The sequence below is a fragment of the Anopheles ziemanni genome, chromosome 2 (genome assembly GCF_943734765.1).
Source record: "Anopheles ziemanni chromosome 2, idAnoZiCoDA_A2_x.2, whole genome shotgun sequence".
NCBI lineage: Eukaryota > Metazoa > Arthropoda > Insecta > Diptera > Culicidae > Anopheles > Anopheles ziemanni.
Window position 1 is genome coordinate 24,373,877 of NC_080705.1, and position 19,721 is coordinate 24,393,597.

Below are 19,721 nucleotides of genomic sequence, written 5' to 3' on the forward strand. Positions count from 1 at the left end.
AGATAGCCATCGTTGCCGGGAAACTGCCTCTGAAGGTGGAAGGACCACGTGAACAACTGACGTTTTGGCCCTGCCGAATTTGAGGAATAATGCAAGTGTCGGCCGTGTGATGTGAGTTCCTCCCTTTTTATCGGGTGTCTAATGTGTGCGGTTTGGTCAAACAATCGTTCCATCGTGTGGTGTGTCGCGTTGAGGAAAGGAACGAAACGAAAGGCCCCATCGGTGCTCGGTGTGGAGAGTGTCAGGAGCCTTCAGCCTAGATTGTGATCGAGCGAACGACATTGCGAGTGCTACGCCTGGTTTTTGTCCTTACTCCTCATTGCGAAACAGATTGTTACCCGTTTTCTGTCGAACACCGCTGGCAAACAAAAGTCAAACCAAGTGCTTCCCTATGTCGACTCGAAAGAAAGTTTCAAATTGATTGCACGTGAGACTGTGTGTGGGTTTGTGTGTGTGTGTATGTGATTGATGTGCGAATAAAGTCACACCGTTCGTGAGGGTAATTTGCTGATCCTGGCGAAACACCGAGGCAGCGCTGTGTTGGAATTTTATCGACTTGTGAAGCCACTCCGGCAACAACTGGCTCACGGTGGATTTCAAACTCATTTGGCAGCCGCGCAGAATGGGAACAGGTAGGCATTGATATAACATGGCGGATTTACTGCGAAATCCCGAGACATCTTTAGTAGCTGAAGACAATTTCAAAACATGCAATAAAAAAACTAACCATTCCTTATCTCATGCTCAACACAGTTTACAATTCTTACTGTTAACACGTTTTTGTTTCCTGTTGTTATCAATTTTTTCGATGTTTTGTTATTGGCAAACCTTCAGTTTAGTTAAAAGTTTGCATTAATTATACTCACAAACTTATAGTCTTTAAACTCTTTATATTTCTTTAAAAGACCTCGAATGTATTTAGCTTGAAAATTATATCCAAACATAATAAGATATTTGAGTATAAAATATATAAAGTAAACACGGACAACCTCAAACTGAAGATGGCCTTGTTAGAGGAAGTATTTAGTATATGAGCCTACAATGGGAATACTGTTACAAATTACATTGCAATCTAATAACAGCAAATAGTAAAATATTGTAATATATCGTTAAATTAAGCGAGAAAATAAACAAATAGTATTGTTCTAAGTCAAATTTTTCTATGTGGTTTGCAAATTCGTTTACGAATATGAATAACCTAAAAACATTGAAAGAGTTTCTAAAGACCCCATTTAAGCTAGCCCTGGGATGGGAACAAAGTTTTAGCTTATGTTCTGTTTCACATTACGCATTAGATCACCCAATAACTCCTTTTTAGGAATTTTTCTTCATGCATATGCACAGCATGTCTACTTCCTCTCATAACGTACTTGTGTGTTTTAAACTACATTGGGTTCTGTCAATCATTTAAGGATTTTTTATATATTTTAAGTAGATGATGTGCTTTGTGAGAGATCTAGTTATTAGAGCTCTAGTATAATTTATACCATAAAATATGTATGATTTATGATTTCTTCACCAAGTATAGTGTTTATTTTCCTAACACTTTATTCCCTTTAATAGTTTACAATTATTTGATCAATGATGCAGAGATTTTTACGCAATTTTCTATGTTTGTGGCAGCTTGGCAATTAAGGCACCAGCGCACTACTTCTTAAATGTTTAAACTGGTGACTTTATTGACCATAACTTATTGAAATCAAACTTTCAGAAAACGTGTGTTAACATAACAGTTTTGCAAAGAATAGACTGATGTTTTTGTACATGTTTTATCAAATCCGCACATGGTCCTTTTATCGTAGTTGAATAAACCGAACGTGGGCTTCTTACATCAATGCGATTTTCCTTTCTACTTGTACTGCATCATGTTTTCCCTATTCTTCACTCCCTGCTTGACAAAGAGTTCACACAATCTCACACAATCTAGCTACAATGCTTCCACAACACAACAAACAGTACTCCCCTGCCAGTGTCCATTTTTACAGCGGGACCAGTTGCCGGGTTTTCCCATCGAATGTTTTTCTATCGGCGTCCGGCGCGTTCAAGATGATCCACGTCGCTTCGGCCGCAACCCTCCGTTCCGTCGCAAATCCCGGCGTAACGAGTGTTTTCCTTTCTCAAATATTTAAAATTAAAGCAAAACAATTGCCATCGTCGGAAAGTCTAGGGGTGGGGTGCGAAGAGGGAACCCGCAGCGCAAGCCATCGGTGGAAATGGAAACACGGGGAAAGTTACTTCATCGTCTGTGTGTGTGTGTGGTGGTGGGAAAAGGACACAACGGGTGCAAGATTTACCGGTGTTGGTTTTGACAAAAGAAAGAACTCAACTCTTGCCCAACACTAAGGTCAGCCGTTCGTCATCCGTCGGAGCCAACCCGGCATTGGCTAACCGTGGCCAAACAGACACACACACACACACAAGTGCATACCGACACGCTTACAGAGCCGGACCCGGAAAAGGCGAAAAGGCCGAAAGGCCTGGAAGGCACGCTCCGTTCGTGGAGTGCAGGATTAGAAACGCAAATAGGTGTCCGCCGCCACGAATCACGCCCGAGACACACCTCGACCTCCCGGAGTCATCCGTCGACCTCGTCTGCAAAGCGGGCCAAAAGGGGTGAAAAACGGGTCACCACTTCTCGCCAAATCGGCAAGCGGTGAAAACGGGGTGGAAATGAAGGGGTCACGCCCGAAGCGTGACAAAACTGCGGCGGCGGAATTGAAAGCCAGTTCGATAATCGATCCGAGTGAAGCGAGAAACCAAACCAACCGGAAGGCGCTAGAAAAACATGAATTAAAATTTTGATTAATTTTTCAATGTTGATTTTGGTCGACGGGTTGCGCGCCAGCTAAAGGGCCGAAGGGCCGGGAATCCTGGTGTCCGCCGGGAAACGCCGGGTGGGCGTTTGATGGGAAATGTTTATTTAACACGTTGGCGTAAATTACTCTATTGGCAGCCGGAGCAGAGACTTTTGCGCTCGTCGTGATAAATGAGCGGCGTTTGTGTAGGTTTTTCCAATGTTGTTTTATGTGTGATATAACACAAAATCAATCCTTTTTACTTTGAATTTGATATGTTTTCAACCCAATAAAATAATTTATTTCTCGTTTTCTATTGGTTGAGTATTCAAAAGAAACATAAATTAAATGGATCAACAAGTTAAGTACTTCAGCACTTTCCGGTACATAAAGTTATTGCTTTTGCAAAAAGAACCGGTCTCAAATAATCTTCATGCTTTGTTCTATGGCTGACGAGGTATGAACGTTTATTTATGCACGTTCACCCCATTCCGGTTGCCCCAGGACCAGCTCAAGGATACCGTCCGGCTACCGGAATGGTTCTGTGCGCCATTTTGTCAAAAGGACACTTCGGCTCGTCTGCGCCACATCACAATGGCAGAAAGTTACGCAAGATTGCACTTCGATTGGTGGCCGGGAGGCTGAATGCAATTGATTTATTGGAGGCTGGGGGATGTTTGCTTTGGTCGGAGTGGTATGTGTATCCGTGTGTCAACGGTGCACTGGCTTGTAGTAGTGCGTGAACGGTAAGGATCCATTTGAACCAGCTTGCCGCAATCGATATTGGCTTGTTATGTCCAGCAGACGAAGGGATGGAAAAGGGTTGGTTCAACTTCCGGGGAAAACTGGGTGGTGCCAGTGGAAAAGCTGACGAGTTGCTGGTGTAGTATGCAAACAGTTTTCCACATTTCCTGGAGCCGTAAAGTTGGTATTGTGTTGGGAAAAGGTGTGCGAAGCCAACATTACTATCTTCAAAACAAAATGAAACTAGTGCATGTTTTAACAAATACTAGGAATTGCGTGTAGAAATTGTTACTTTTCATATTTGTTTAAATAGCAAAGAGTTTTCAAACAAACTGTAGATTTTCCGTTCGCCATATTTTTGAACTGCACTTCGGTTCATGCTATGTAAAAATCTTCTTAAGGATTTCTTTTACGGGTTATACGAGTAAAAATGGCCTAGAATTCAATGTTTACCTACCTGTTCGTTTTCAAACAGTTCGCTTATGGACAAAAAGCAAGCTTATTCACTCAAGTCATTACTTTTATCAGTGAATGTTTATGATGAATTTGTTTGCTTTGCAACCTCCATAAATTGAATATGCAAATGAACTAAGGGTAATAGTTAAATCCTAATTAGACCATTCACGATAATTAACGCAATATTTTTTTCTGTAAAATAAACCTATTTTTATTGCATGAATTCGTTAATAAATTATACATCTTAATTCATCTTTATCAACTTATAGTTTGCTTGTTGTTTTTATGAAAAGGTAACTGAAGTTCGAACAGGCAAGATTATGCAATGATACTTAGGCACATTTTTATATGTTTCTAAATAACACACTTTCTTGCGGTTATGTAAATAATTTTACGATTACATGAAACGCTTGATTCTGTCCTGACGTTTTTTTTGGAGAAGATAAAATGTGTGGTTCAAATTGAAATATGAATTATTTTACAAGCCTCATGATGTTTTTTTTTGTTGATTGAATACAATGCCACTCGGTCATTTTAACCGAACGAAAGCATTAGATAAGGGTACTTCACTTAATCACTTCCGGTCTCGAGAAGGGAGGAAAATAATGTAGCATCCTTTTTCGACCGCTCGCACTGCTTCACCTCTATTAGCAGATCGCATTCCCGCCGTTGCCCCTCCGGCTCGTGGGAATTGGTGCCAAACGTCAAATCAAAATAAAGGGCAGAAAAAACAAATGAGCGTGAGGTGTTGGAAAAACACCAACATTACGTCGAGCCGTCGTGCAATTGACACGGATTCGTTGTCCCCTTTTTTCCGGACGGGTTTGCTTTCGTCCATACCGGGCGGAATACCATTAAATTAGTGTTGGCAGTTTCCGGATTTTGGTGCCGGAAACCAGACACAAGGTTTGCCTTCGGTCGGGCACTCGAGGCAAACCGTCTACGCGTGCCAGCTGAAAATCCGCTTACAAGGGTAAAAAGGGTTGTCTGACTAAATAATTGTTTTATTTTCACTTCCGTGCTAAATCTTACTAGTCCGCTTTTTCTCGGTTGGTCTTTTCGATGCCTATTGTGGAATGAGGAGAATGGAAACAGATGGGAGGAGAAAAAGGAACGAACGTTACCCAAAAATTACTTGCAAGCAACCACGAATGTAATGTGTTTGTTTATTCAAATACAAACTTCATTAAAATACAGATTATACAACATGATGCTGCACTATTATGTATTTTATGATTTTTTTGAAGATTTTTGAAGAAGCATACTTTGAAAATAGGGGGTGCCCATGGCGCAGCGGTAGCGCGAGGAAACACCACACCACAGGTGTGGGATCGAATCTCGAGTCTGGCACCCTCCGGTATTACGAACGGCTGACCACCGATCTATAATATACCGTCTTTCGGTCACACAAACTCTCTTCGGAGAGAGGCCTTGTCCCACTAGGGGATGTCGAGCCACATAAAAAAAAAAAAAAAAAAAAATACTTTGAAAATTGAATTTTTATCTCATTTATTAAATATAATGCGACTAACTATAGTCGCTGGCTTTTAGCACTTCATATTTTTTATGCCATTCAGTTCTGATAGCGATATGATAATCGATATCGGTTAATATCGCTATGATACAATTCCTCCTTGATACTTATGGTAAAAATATGAGAGATCAAAGGAAAATTATATACCTTCCAAGGGGGTTAAAGAGATATTCATTTTTCTTCTAATTGTCCGGTTGGCAAGAGTCTTACAACCAACTCAATGTGCATAAGCTTTGCAGTTGCCAATAATTTCTTAATTGAGCGGAACGTGATCTTTTCCTTTTTAAAAACTGTAACTAACAGCCTAATGTGATAATCTTAGGCACATGAAAACAACTTTTGGATTTTGTTTTCATGCTTCATAGTATGATGTTTTTCATCAAAAATATAATAGAGTTTGCTGATGATACTTTAAGAATTTCGATACAACAGAATCAACCAAAGCGATCATATCTTTTATGACAAGTGCATTTTGAGCTACTCCCGATCGTAAACGAAAACCGATGCTTAAATAAATGATGATGAGTCCCACCTCTTAACCCAACACAGGTTTGAGAATGGCGGAGTTATCTTAAGATATGTGTTTCAAACTTCAAAGCAAACCACGAAGTGGTGGGATCAAAAGAACCCTTCACGAAAAACATCAAAATATTGGTTTTCTTAAAACCTCACCACAGTTATATTTTTTTCATAAATATTTTATTTACATTTACATTACAATAATTTTTCAAATTTCAGTGAAAAACCTTAATTGCAAGCTTCATTACATTCGAATAAGTCTGATGCTTTTGCTGATAAGGTTACTAGATGAGTGTTGGTTCAAACCGGATATCTAATCGTTGCTCTTCCTTTCATCTCTCCATCTCTCTCTACTATTGAGGTGACAGATTGCTAGACATTCCGTGCAAAGTGTGCGGCGATCGCAGCTCGGGTAAACACTACGGCATCTACAGCTGTGATGGTAAGTGCACTACGGCATGGGACCGGAATTTCCAACTTCCATTTTCGCTCATACTCCGTCCTTCTCCTTCCCCGTCGCTTGTGCAGGATGCTCCGGGTTCTTCAAGCGCAGCATCCACCGGAACCGAGTGTACACGTGCAAGGCGGCCGGTGAGCTGAAGGGCCGCTGTCCGGTGGACAAAACCCACCGCAACCAGTGCCGCGCCTGCCGGCTCTCCAAGTGCTTCCAATCGGCGATGAACAAGGACGGTAAGTAGCTGGAGACGATCACTCCTTCCGCCTGGGCCAATTACTTGCCTTCACCTACCCTCAAGCCACCAGCAGCCGGGTTACATCCTCGACCACAAATGGGCTTCCGATCCCCTTCCCACTTTGTTTGCGGATCGTTTGCATTTTCCCATCCACCGAAGCTGACGCCATTTAGCAGTGATTACGCGGCATTTCCTTGCGCCACGGCTTCGGCATGCTAATCAACTGCGAGCGACGCTGCGGTTTCGGTTTTGCGAATGTCGGGCACAATTTTCCACTCCATTCCGGTGCTCCGGTGCCAGCGTGGGGATGGAAATACGTCTCCACCGTTGGTACTTCAAGTTCTCGGGATAAAACGGTGGAGCCAACCAACCGCCAACCGGAACTCAAGAGGATGGGAGCGCGAAGTAAACACAGCTGGAGGCATTTCCAGCCAGCAGCAGTCAGCAGCTCGGGGGCGAACTGTGGAAATCCGTACTTTCCATCGTTTTCCGCCACGTTGAAAGGCGTGCCCGCGTTTGTTCTGCGCTTTCCCGGCCACGCAGCGTTCGCGCGGGAAGGCCTTGGCAAACACATCAAATGAAGCGTTCCATTACATTGCCACCGTCGTCGTCGTCGTCGTCTTTGACGTCCCTGTTGGAAACAATTTTCACGGTGCTGAGTTTGGGTTTTTTTTCTCCCCCACCTTTTTCTCGCCCACCAACCACCATTTCACCCTGACGACGGGCCATTTTATCGCCTCAGTTCCTACCCTAACAGCTGGAAAATGATAAGAAGCTTGTCGTCAATTTGTTTGCCACAGAAGTGGAAAGTGGCCGGGCGTACATCGTCGCGGGCTCGGGGGCTTCGGGGTGGGCAACCAAGGAATCGGAAATCCCTGTAATCCCCTGCGCGGAAGCGATATTTTTCTCCCTTAATGTCGCCTTTTAGCGGTCGGCAGAGCTGATATGCCGCATCCACCGAGTCGTATCCCGCTTCCAAGGAGGAGCTTTTCCGATACGGCAGTTGACGGTTGGGCGAATCGAATTGAGCCATTCGTGCGGGATCAAAAGGTTCGCGGGAAAGCAAACGCCCCGGAGAATTGTTTGAACTTTGCGCAAATCTTTTGACGTCTAGAACAAAAACATGTTTAATCCATTGTAAAAGGTAAAGATCAAAAATTCTATTTTTATAATAAATTTACTTGATGTGCAGCTCCGTATATGGATCAAATGATCGTTCTTTTATTTTCATAGCTTATGGCTATATTTATTAGATACCAAACAATGTATTTTTCGATTGTTGGACCTGGATTGATATGTGTTATAGACTATTTTAAACAGCTGATAAGCTTTTCAAACAGTTCGACAAACTTACTGATAATTCGTGCATTATCACATATGATTTTAGAAGAATTGTCTAATTAATCATAATGTAAGTTGAATTGAATGATCAATAGAATTACTTTAACGATAAAAACCAGTAACTGATATATTTTCACAAAATATTCTAACCCCCGAAAAAAAAACTCTAGAAAATCGATTTGATACAGTTATTTCTTAAAGAGCGACATAAGAGAAGTATCTATAAGGATGTATCCTAAAATGTATAAAAGTTATTTGTGATAAGGGAGGAGAGGAACAACGAATAGAAACAAGTGAAGTGTATGAAATTATGTATCCTAAGGTGTGCAATCTCAAAATAAAGTTGCAATTATACAATTTATCAATATTCTTCTTGCACGAACACGTTTTTTCTCTATCAAAGTATAGATCAGAATAATATTTATGTTTTAGATATGAGTAAATTAACGTTGTTTTTCTTTAAGTTCGAGCCACGTAGACTTCTTGCTTTCAAATGTCCTGAAGATGTTTAGCGAAATGATTTTCCTTTGACGCATACGATTAAATGAAATTACACTCCTTTTATAACAGAATTTACTTGATACCTTCTACATTGAGTATGGATTAAATTTAGTCATATATTATCTGTTTATGTGTTTAATCTTGGACTATAAAACCTAGACATCTTCATACAGAATCACATATCGCTTTTATTTTCATTGTGTAATAATCGTCTTGCATACATGAACCATACATCGCAGCATGAATTTGCACTCTTTTCATGTCCTCCCTCGCATCGCATCATGCAGTAGTCAACAGCCTGTCGGTTAGTTCGCTAGGTGTCATCAGCATTACGGAGCAATTCCATCCTCCTTGATCCACACTATCATCTCCCTAGTATGGGGTGTAGGAAAAAAAAGGCACCTTTCCTTCCCACTTGTTGATGACCAATCCGTCGTTAAAGGAGAATTAAATTCCACCCCACCGATTGACCGATCCGAGTGATCGATTTCCCCGAGCAGATGTTTCCGTTTCCCACCCTTTTTTATTCCCACCCGGTTGATGCCCGTTGGATGATGATTGCCCTTCTCGCGTTTGCCTCAAGACACTCCATCGGTCAATTCGCGCGCGGAACGAAAGGACGAAACTTGACGTTGAATCGCGTCGGTCAGCAGAAGTGGAACGAATTCGGACTGACCTCGATGGTTCCGTTTCTCATTTTCCGTCCCACGGCTGTGGTGGGGTTCTAAATTCGATTCGATTCCCCTTTACAAGGGGTGCCTTCTAAACACTGTCAGCTGCAGAAACTGTTCCATCTCACCTGTACCTTATGGGGTACAATCATCATCGCCCACCTTCCAGATGCGCTGCATCCCAACTCTGGGGGAAGGGAGTTTTTTTTCGACCGGTTTCGGATGCTGTGGCTTCCCACCGGGGTTTTTGTGGGGAAACCGAAGAGCGTGTGAACTGGCGGGAGTGTTTATGAAGTTTTAATGTCTTCGAAAATCATCGACCCAAAACAAAGCGCCGTCGTGTAAACCGGAAGGGCGTGAATCCCCGTGACGAGCGGGCGGAACACACATGTACATCCTTCCATCCGTATGGGATGCACTGCCGTGTCATTATCGAGCCCCGTTGTGTGGGTGTTTGCTGGGGAATCCCGAAAACACACACCAATGATAGAATCCGAAAAAGGACGAAACAGGGAGTAAATGTTCTCCGGTTTCAAACCTCGCAGTTTGGGTTTTATTTTGATCGGGTACCGTAAATTAATTATAAATTAGCTAATTTTGTTTCGCCGTTGTTAAGCCACGCACACACACACATGTACATTTCGGGGCCGCGAAAAGGGGTTGATTTGTGCCTCGTCATATATGAGCTTTGCTTTGTGAAACACATCCTCGGGATGTGAGTGTGTAGAGTTTTTGTGGCTTGCGAAAGAGATAGTCGATGAAAAGGGTGAGAGAGAGAGAGAGGAGGGAGTGAGAACAGGGGAGAGAAATAGAAACAACGGACCGGAACCGTCGGTAAATATGTAGGAAGGTGTCAGAGATAACAACAGCAGCAGCAGCAGCATAGCATGTAGGATGGCGAGTAAATATTTATGACCCATTCAATCCGCGCCACGCAGGGTGTTCGGTTTTTTGGCCAAAAACACCAACCGGGGCCCAAGCCAAGTGTCGCGTTTCCCAGGGCCGAGCGCAAGCCAGGACATCCTTCCACCCACCCACACCCAGCCCAGTCTCATTTTCCCTACACCTCCGGCCCAGAAGCCAGCAGCATTCGTAATGTCGATGTCGCGCGGGGTCATGAATCTTTTTGATGAGCCGAACGGAATTCGTTTCGTTTGCCATCCCGCACCCACGCTTTTCCGGTGGTGAAAATGGCACCACCAACACCCCCACCACCTACACCCGGGGTTGGGAGGATGTTTTTCCTCCTAATTCGCATCGTCGAACAGAGAAACCTTTGGATCGAGGGATGGAAAAGGGAATGTCCTACGAAGAAGGCGCCGGGAAAACGCGCTAAGTCCGCGGTCGGCTTTTCCACATCGTTGCACTACAGTCCTTCCTCCACCGGCCCTCTTCGGCCCCGGGCCAAAAGCGGTGCCTCGGGCTCAGGAGATCATGGAAAATCGCACGAACGCACTCGGGTGGAAAACAACGATCCTCGAAGCGCAATCCGCGCCACCTCCATCCATCCCCCTGGACCTACCCTCGGGCAGCGCTGGGACATATGATTTCGTTTCATCCTCCTCCTCCCCTCCCATCCGACACGCTGCTGATGGTGACAGCATTTGTCACACTTACCGGTTAAGCCCGCCCTCCCGCCCGCCCGCTTTGCAAACATCCCTTGCCCTTCGAGTGTGTTTAGATTCCATTAGGGGTTCCCGAGGGGTGCTTTCCATGGGAAGGGAACAGCGTGATCGGATGCCGGATGGACGCGGATTTGTGTCGCAATGTGTGCATAAAATGGATAGGCCGGGGCGTTGTTTTGGATTGCAGTGGCTAAGCCGGGCATGCAGTTCAATATTGATGGACAAATGGTAGATGATCCGAAACCGAACCTGGTCCCGATGGTGCCTGGGAGCGCGGCGAGGATGGGGTGGGGATAGAAATAATTTGTTATTATTATTGCTTTAGAAAGCAAATTTATTTCCACTGGTTTATGGCCGGTGGAAAATATTTATTTATTTATTTAATCCTTTCGTTCCGCTGTTGCATAAAGGTAGACTTGGGTATTTTTATGGATGTAGCTTCCTTTAGTAAGGGAATAATATCGAGCATATTCATTCTTTGACAATACACTCAGATAATGATGTGTCTAAAGTTTATAGGTTTCTATCCTAATCGTTAAATACGTCCAGAATCATCATCATCAGTAAACTTTCATTTTCATTTAAAAAATCAATTTTTTCATTGTTATAACATTGATTTTTATTCTGATGACATTTCATTACAAATGAAATTACGAAAAGTATCAGATTTTCGTCATAATTGCTGCAAGCACGGACTTCGATCGATTCGATTTTTCGATTCACAAAAATGTTTATGCTACACATGTCGATGTTTTCTTTTGACATGATATGTATGTATGAATATTTACAACTCGATTCGATTGAATCAATTCGATTGAAGTTCGAATCAATTCGATTGACGCGCTAAAGCTGAATGGCTTTCTCCACTGAATATATCAACAAATAACGTTTGTCCCATCAAACCTATCAAATTGGATTCCAAATGTTGATATTTTATTTGAAAATTAGGGTATTAAGCAAAGGTAAAGCTGTCCATACGCTGATATTTGTATAAAAACTAGGACATTTGACAAATGTTGTGCTACGGAAAAGGATAGAAAACACAGCAAAAAATCAAAGTAACATGCTTAATATTACTTAAAACAAAGGTTATTAAATCCTTAAAGCCATACAGAGCAATAATTTTCAGAGTAAAAAAAACAACACCAAATCAAGCTTAGTGACAGTTTTCCGTTTCTCTCTTTGAGCACGTAAATAGTATTCAAACATTAGCATAAAACCACCTTTTCGACAGCGTATCACTTTTGCCTCGAGTCTGCTTGATTGTCCTCTTAACTTTCAACTTTGCGCAGCCGAGATGCTGGTTTGGCAGATTCTCTTCAGGATCTCTGGGGTTCATTACCATACCAGCACTTTTCAGCCGCTCCACCGGAAGCCTCCCTTCACCTGTCATCTTACACCCACCCTACTTGCTCGACGTTGGACGATCCCGCATCTTTCAACAAGCAGTGCGACGAACTTCCACCTTGCGAGAAAACGTTTTCTTAACAACCACTAGCCGGCACATTAGAGCACCATCGGACAATTTTCCGGAACAACTCCCCGGTCCCCGGTCCCAGATTCGTTTCTTTGCAGCGTCTTCGGGTGTCAATATTTGAGTTTGCGGCCCCGGCCGATCCCCTTCCGGCCCGCTACCGGTGCCCAATTTGCCAGGGAAGCAAATCCCGCTGGTGAAACTCCTTTCAAGATAAGCCCAAGATCAAGAAACCGAACCCCGCGCTCGAGTGCCGGAGAAGTTTTGCATAAAAGTCTTAAGCGACATCAAGAAACCAAGCGTTTTATGCGAGCTGTGTGTAGACACTGTTCGGTGGCGAGAAGGACACATCAGGCGGTAGGGAGAAGGGTAAACCTTTTGGGTGAAACTTTTTAATTTTCCCTCAGCCCGAGGGAAAATCTTCGCTCCAATAAATGCGCGTACGGTTACGGTTTCGGTTTCGCCTGCCGCTTTTGTACCCTTTTCCTTTTGGGTGTCGTGTTTGGGAAAGGATTAGGAGTCTTTTGGTGCAAAAAGTTATGCAAAAAGCACCCCCCCCCCCCTTTTCCGAAGGCACACAAGAAAGAAGTTGCGTCTTGTCTGCTGAGAACCGTTACTTTTTTCCTCCAAATGTGTTCATCCTTCCCTATCGCCGTAGGTAATAGGCGATTAAATGGTTAAGAAATGTTCCTTTTCTCCTTTTTACGGTGGCTGAAGAAAAGAGACTGTAACCTTCTCATCGTTGGCTTAAGGCTTTTCCTCACACTTTTTCACGTCTCAAAAACAACAGCTTCCTTGCATTTGCCCTTCCCCACGAGTTTTCCGGCTTTTGTTTGGGGAAGTTTTCCTATTCCGATTTTTTTTTTTTCGTTCACAGCTACATCCATTACCACTTCGCAACACTTGACATTCCCAAGTCCAGAAGTAAATCGGTCGCAAACATTAAATTTCGATCAAACCCGATAGGAAGGGATTATGCACTACATTGAAAATCCGACTCGCATCGGGGAAACGATCCGTTCGGCGAGGGCCTGTTTTCTGTGGCCGACGGTTTTCTCGCAGCACGGCAAAAGGGAAGGTTGGGTGGCCAACCAAGAGCTAAGAACATTTGTTAAGAGCCCTACCATTGGTGAACCGTTGATCAGCTGGCGGTTTTCCCAGCCGGCGATTAAAGTACCACGTCAAAGGGGACGAAGCCGTGTGTTAAGTCATGTGTCAAAATGTTACACAAATCGGGATGCCACCGAGCCATGGCTGATCGCAAGGAAAACCCTTGCCTTTCCTACTCTGAAAATAATACTAATAGTAATAATATGAAGGAGCGGTTGAAAAAGAACCTATCTTTGAGCCCCTTTTCATGCAATGCGCTCCGTTCTCGCAACGGGATGATCCTTTCGATCCGTTTCCGATTCCTTTCAGGCTAACAATTAAACTCACCCCTCGGAAAAGGGGGCTCAATTCGAATGGAAAACCGGATCGTAGGTGAAATTGATATCTTTACCGGTCAAATGAAGTGTGAAATGCAAAGCAATGGTGGGTGAAGTGAAATTCATTGGAAGAAAATCGCTCCTAAATTGGGTTACCTATCGACAAAAAGGTATGACAATTTATTCGGGTGAAATTTTTCACTCATCCAATCGGATTGAAAAATCCCACCTGCACAAGAGCTTCCAAGAGTGAAAATATAATATCATCTCCAAGAAAAAACTAAGAATAACCCGAGTTTTCCACGTGAGAAAAACAGTGTGTCCGCGCAATTTCATGTAATGAGGAAAAGAAAAGTTACCAAAAGTTAATAATAGAAGTAAAACAAACATGCACAATCGTCAGTAAGCGATCTGGAAATCGAAGTTGAAGAACAAAATGCTAACAATTTTAGCTACTACTGTCTTTCGAAAGATGCAAAAGCAACAATAATTTTCAAAGCTGGTTGTAAAAGTTAACCTTGATTTAGTTTCAATCAAAAATAGAGTGTGAAGTAAGAAAAACGGGGTTTCAAGCAAAATAGTTGTGTTAATAGTTAATAACAGAGAAGAATAAGTTGAGTATTTATGTGCTTTCAACAAAATGTCCAAGAAAACTTTCGTCAAAAGTATAAGTAACAATAACAGTAATCGAAAATGTTTTAAAACGAAAAATTTAATTGTTTTGCAATGAATTGGTTCTCAAACACTTCCGCTAAATTAATGTCATAAAATAAAATTCAGAATCTAATAGTTAGATAGACTATCAAACAATCCTCATCACTGGAAGAAAACAGGGTACTGCAATTTAAATTTTCCTCAGAGAAATAAAGCAATGCTCTTTCCAATCGGGGATGCAATGAAAACTTGATCCTTCAAAATCAACTCGAATGAAATTGCTCTCGGCTAAACATGGACGCGTTGAGTGAAAAACTCCTTTAGTTCATTTTATACCATCATTGGATGGATGGGTTAATTCCGTTGTGTAATTTTAAATGAAACTATTGATCCTGTATTTAATGCCCCGAATCCAATCGAAAGAATTCTAATGGCGGGTGATGTTTTGTGTCTCCCGAAACCGAACTGCAGCTTTGCCGGGATCGTGCAGGAAAGCGGGTCTTGATGCATACTATTTTCCACGTAATGAAATTTCCTCACCTGCTCATTTTTCCCCTTGGCCCACGGTGGCCCTTACACTCGTTATCGTTACTGATTGTCTTTTCTTTGTTTTTCTTTCGCGCTGGTTCGGGTCTCTTCCCTTCTCTTCGGCTCTCTTCAGCGGTTCAACACGAGCGTGGCCCACGGAAACCGAAACTACAGCACCTCCAGGGCAACGGTGGCCACCCCGGGCACCCGCACCTGTCCGGCCCGTTCGTGAACGGGTCGTCCTTCCATAGTCACGCCATGGCCCACTTTCCGCCCGGTTTGCATCACTCGGCAATGTCCGGACCGAACCCGCTGCTTCACCATCCCCAGCCACTCTCGTTTGCGCCCCTCGGGCACCACCACCTTCCACCGTCCCTCCAAATGCCGCCGGTTAAGTTGGAGCAGGGTAAGTTCGAATTTCCCCTGGCCAGCGTCCCGAACGGCCCCGGCCAGCAGACGCAGCAGCAGCAGCAGCATCAACAGCATTTGTCTCCGATCAAAATCGAGCATCCGAAGCCGTCCGGCGGACCGTTCGAGTTTACACCGTCCGGGCACGTCCAGCACATGTACCGGTCGCTGGAACCGATGCCTCCGTCGCCGACCGACTCGAAGAGCTCCATCAGCGTGGACTCACCTTCGGAGAGCCTTACCAGTCCGCAGTCCACCGTCGACGGCAGCTCGAGCGTCCTCAGCCCGACCCCGATCAACGCAACCAGCCTCAGTCTGCCATCGCCACTGTCCCAAAACGGAGTGCTGGACATCCTGATGAGTTCGGACAAGTGTCAGGAGTTCATCCAGTATCAGATGCATCACCACAGCCTCGCTTTTCCCGGGTTCACTCCGAGTGGAAGCAGCAGCTCGAGCGGTGGAGGCGTCGGCACTGGAAGTGGTCTCGCCGGAAGCGGGAGTTCGCATCCTCCGGGAGCTGCATCTGGACCACCGCCACCACTCGTTCCGCATCCGGTGCCTCTAACGGCACTTCCACCAGATGGACCCGCCATCATACGACTCCCTACTTGGGAGATTTTACAGGTATTTAGAAAATAACCAACATCCGAAGGAACATAGACCAGAAGGTACTGACTCTGGTTACTATTCTGTTTTTCCATCAACTCATCAGGAAACAACGGCTCGGTTGCTCTTCATGTCCGTCCGGTGGGTCCGGTGTCTGATTCCCTTTCAAACGCTCTCGAAAAATGACCAACATCTATTACTCCAGGTACGGTTACGTTCTGGTGCCTTTTAGAAATGATTTACCTGAGAAGCAACTATCTAACTATTTTTATAAACCTTTTTTCCTGATCGACTCCAGGAATCGTGGAAGGAACTGTTTCTGCTCAACTTCGCCCAATGGAGCGTACCGTGGGACTTGAGCAGTCTGCTCGACTCGCCCCAGGTGCGCGACCGGCTGCCCCAGGACGCACCGACCCAGCTGGAGATGAAGACGATGCAGGAGATCCTGTGCCGGTTTCGACAAATATCGCCCGATCTCAGCGAGCTGGGCTGCATGAAGGCGGTGATTCTCTTTTCTCCCGGTAAGGATTTTGCAGTTTTATCGTATATCCATGACACTGACATCTATACTGCTTATGAATTTGGAGACTTTAAGCTTACACATTCTTTATTATCACTAAAGATTGCGCTTACCATTTTGGTATGTTGATTTTGGCCAGTCTTAAAAAGAAATGCACAAGCTTTTCGCATGGATTTGGGTGTATTTATATAAATGTTTGCAAAATATGTATACTCTTAAGATTATGAAATCAGGTGGTTAACTCTAACTCTACAATCCAATAGCCACCCAAATAGCAAATTTCGGATTTCATGCCTCAAAAATGGCAAAATACAAAAAAAAAAACAAAGCTTAAAAGCCAAGCCTACATCTAAAACAAAAATTTCAGAATTTTTTGTTCGACCAGTTCGGAGAACCGAATTGACCACTGATTGAATGCTTTTGGTGGTCATTTTGACCCCTATTTTTAGTACGTCGTCATTTTGAAAATCTGACTATTCAAACTCTTCGATAACTTCGTCATTTTTGAACATTTTTAGTAAACGACTTCTTTTTAGTATAGTTTTCACGATCTTTCTTCTGCATCAAGAAAAAACTTCTTTTGTTGATGAATCTTTATTCCTGTACCAATAAACGATATTTATCAAAGTAATAAAGTTATGATTGCTTTATTACTCAAGCAATGTTTTAATTTTTCTTCAGTTCTCGAATCATCATCCTCGAATAAGCCAATCCACGCCAGTCATCTTTCAAATTGTACCAGATGAGCGATTGTGCGTTGTACGGCGTATTGCTATAGTACCCGTTCAGATTGGCATAAGTGCAGGCCCAGTACCACCAGCCCCCGGAATCTGTTGCACAACTTTCATCGCTCCAGCTATCGTTGTCCCTATCGTGGGTGCTAAATCTCATGTTCTCATTCGTCCGCATCGAATCTCCCGCTGTTCCACTATACTTCCCCAACAGCTTCAAACGGTACGCCTCGGCTTCGGCTTCAATTTCAAATTTGTCGTAGTGCGCATAACCGTAGCTGCCTTGAAAGTCTTTCACCTCCACCAACATTTCGCAGGGGCTCTCTGAAGTCAACCGGTGTATGTTTTCCAACCCGAGCCAGAATTCACCATCCAGATCGCCGAATCCCTCGCGGTAGTCGGTCCAGTTTCTTGAAAAGTTTTCACTTCCATTAAAACGATGTTGTAGAACGATCCAACCTCCACCGAACGACTTCTGCTCGCAGTAAACCTCGGACGGACGTTTATTGCGCTCGGACTGTATCACGTATCGTCCGGAAACCTTCGTTGGTTCTGTCTGGCACGAGCCAAAGGGTCCTTTGGCGCTATCGAGTAGCAGTTTGGAGTCAGCCTGTAGCCTAGTGATTGCTTCCTCGTTGCGTTTCATACCGTCCTCAAGCTCAAACAGTTTATACTGGATGTAATCCAACTTTCCCAACAACACTTCCAGTTCAAATCCAGTTGTTGCACACGTTGGACACACTGCTGCGAGTACGGTAGAACCAACTAACACCACCAGTCTAACGAAAACTCCCATCCTAAAACACCGAAGCAATATCTCCTCACTCGAGTGCAAGGCCAAAACTTATGACGATCGTCTGCAAAGTGGTCATCTTTTTATACGCCTTGGTTCGAGATGCAAGCTGTCTTGCGTCCTCGTCCGCGTTCACACAAACATCACATGAAAAGAATAACATGGTTTTTGTTGATATAATCCTTTCGTCTCAAACACTCCTAAATAAAAAAATTCGGAAGTCCACTTAAGTGGCCAACAATTGTTGGCAGAGGAGTAACGTTAATTTCGTAAACATTAAAGATCACGCAACAACTCTAGGAAGCTTCTAGGTTTGTGGTCTTTTTATATTTAAAATAATGTTCCAAACCATTACTGTTAATCAGATATGTTCGTAACCAGTTAGTGAAAATATCAAAACCAAGGTATATTATTTTATTTACGATAAAAATGAGAATGGTCAAATTGACATGAGTTTTAAAAAGAAAACTAAAAAGAAATTACACTAAAAAAAAGTCCGTTTGTTGACGCTCCAGTTTGCGAAGATCGAAGAACATAGAAGAAAACGATTAAAAGTGTTTTGATACACGTTGATGATCTCACACAAACCCCTTGTTGCAACAGATGTAAAATGATTTAATTTAGGCATTTGCGTTTGCATTTAGATGGTCCGTTGTTGTGCATATGGAAACATTCTAACTTATCAACTTGAAGCCTCATAAAAACTAAATTTGTACAGAGCGATAAAGACGATGTGATAAAGGAGTGATGGAGTGGAGTGAAAAGAAGGACGAGAGAGTGTGATAAACAAAGCGAATGTGATAAAAGGAACTTACTCAAAGAGAATATTGAGTTTGATTAGCCAATGCTTCTGGAAGCAGTCCGTTACGATATCGTCTACTAGTTCTGTTAAAATTATACGTCATTCATTTTTATTAACTTTTGTTGTACATTTCAAAGTAACATCCTATGCATTTTTCACCTTTAATTCGGACAATAAAGCCCTTAAACAAACTATCCTTGTTTAAAAACGGTATGACCTAACATTCCATTTTTATGTTCGCTTTCCCGTTCGCAGAAACGTCCGAACTGTGCGATGTCCAGCCGGTCGAGATGCTCCAGGATCAGGCCCAGTGCGTCCTGTCGGAGCATGTGCGCGTCCGCTACCCGCGCCAGCCAACCCGCTTCGGCCGACTCCTGCTGCTACTTCCGCTCCTCCGCACGATCCGCTCGACCACCATCGAGACGCTGTTCTTCAAGGAAACCATCGGTTCCGTGCCCATTTCCCGGCTGCTGATCGACATGTACCAGATGGAAAAGTATGCTGATCTTGACGGCGGTGGTGCAGGGGCAGGCGGTGGTGACGGCGGTGCCACACCGAACGGTGCGTTGACCCCGAAGGCATAAATCGCGCCGCATAAATCGCACCACGCGCGGGCGCTTTTTAATTTCTTCGAAAACCCAAACATCACCGCACAACAACTGCTTGGGTTTGGAAAAATTTGCGTCGAAACTGTTCCACTGTAGAACTTGGGAAAACAAAACTTTTTGCAAAAAGATGATCCGTGTACCACGGAAAAGTGTTTTTCCAACGCTAGCGGCTGTTTTTGGGTTGTATTTCAAATCTGCTCTCCGTCTGTTTCGTTCCGAAAGGTATTCGGGCTGATTCCCTTTACTTTTGACTACGTTTGCAACTTGTCATCTGTTAAAGGAAGAAAAAAGA

At 43.6% G+C, this 19,721-nt stretch overlaps 1 protein-coding gene across 1 annotated transcript; it reads left to right on the forward strand.

The window, feature by feature from the left end:
- Positions 1-622: 622 nt before the first annotated feature.
- Positions 623-19,405, forward strand: LOC131293253 (protein dissatisfaction). Its single transcript, XM_058321332.1, has 7 exons — positions 623-632; positions 6,410-6,490; positions 6,577-6,738; positions 15,095-15,993; positions 16,082-16,180; positions 16,274-16,496; positions 19,077-19,405. Exons 1-7 carry the CDS (start codon positions 623-625, stop codon positions 19,403-19,405), a joined length of 1,803 nt encoding a protein of 600 aa, XP_058177315.1.
- Positions 19,406-19,721: the final 316 nt, after the last annotated feature.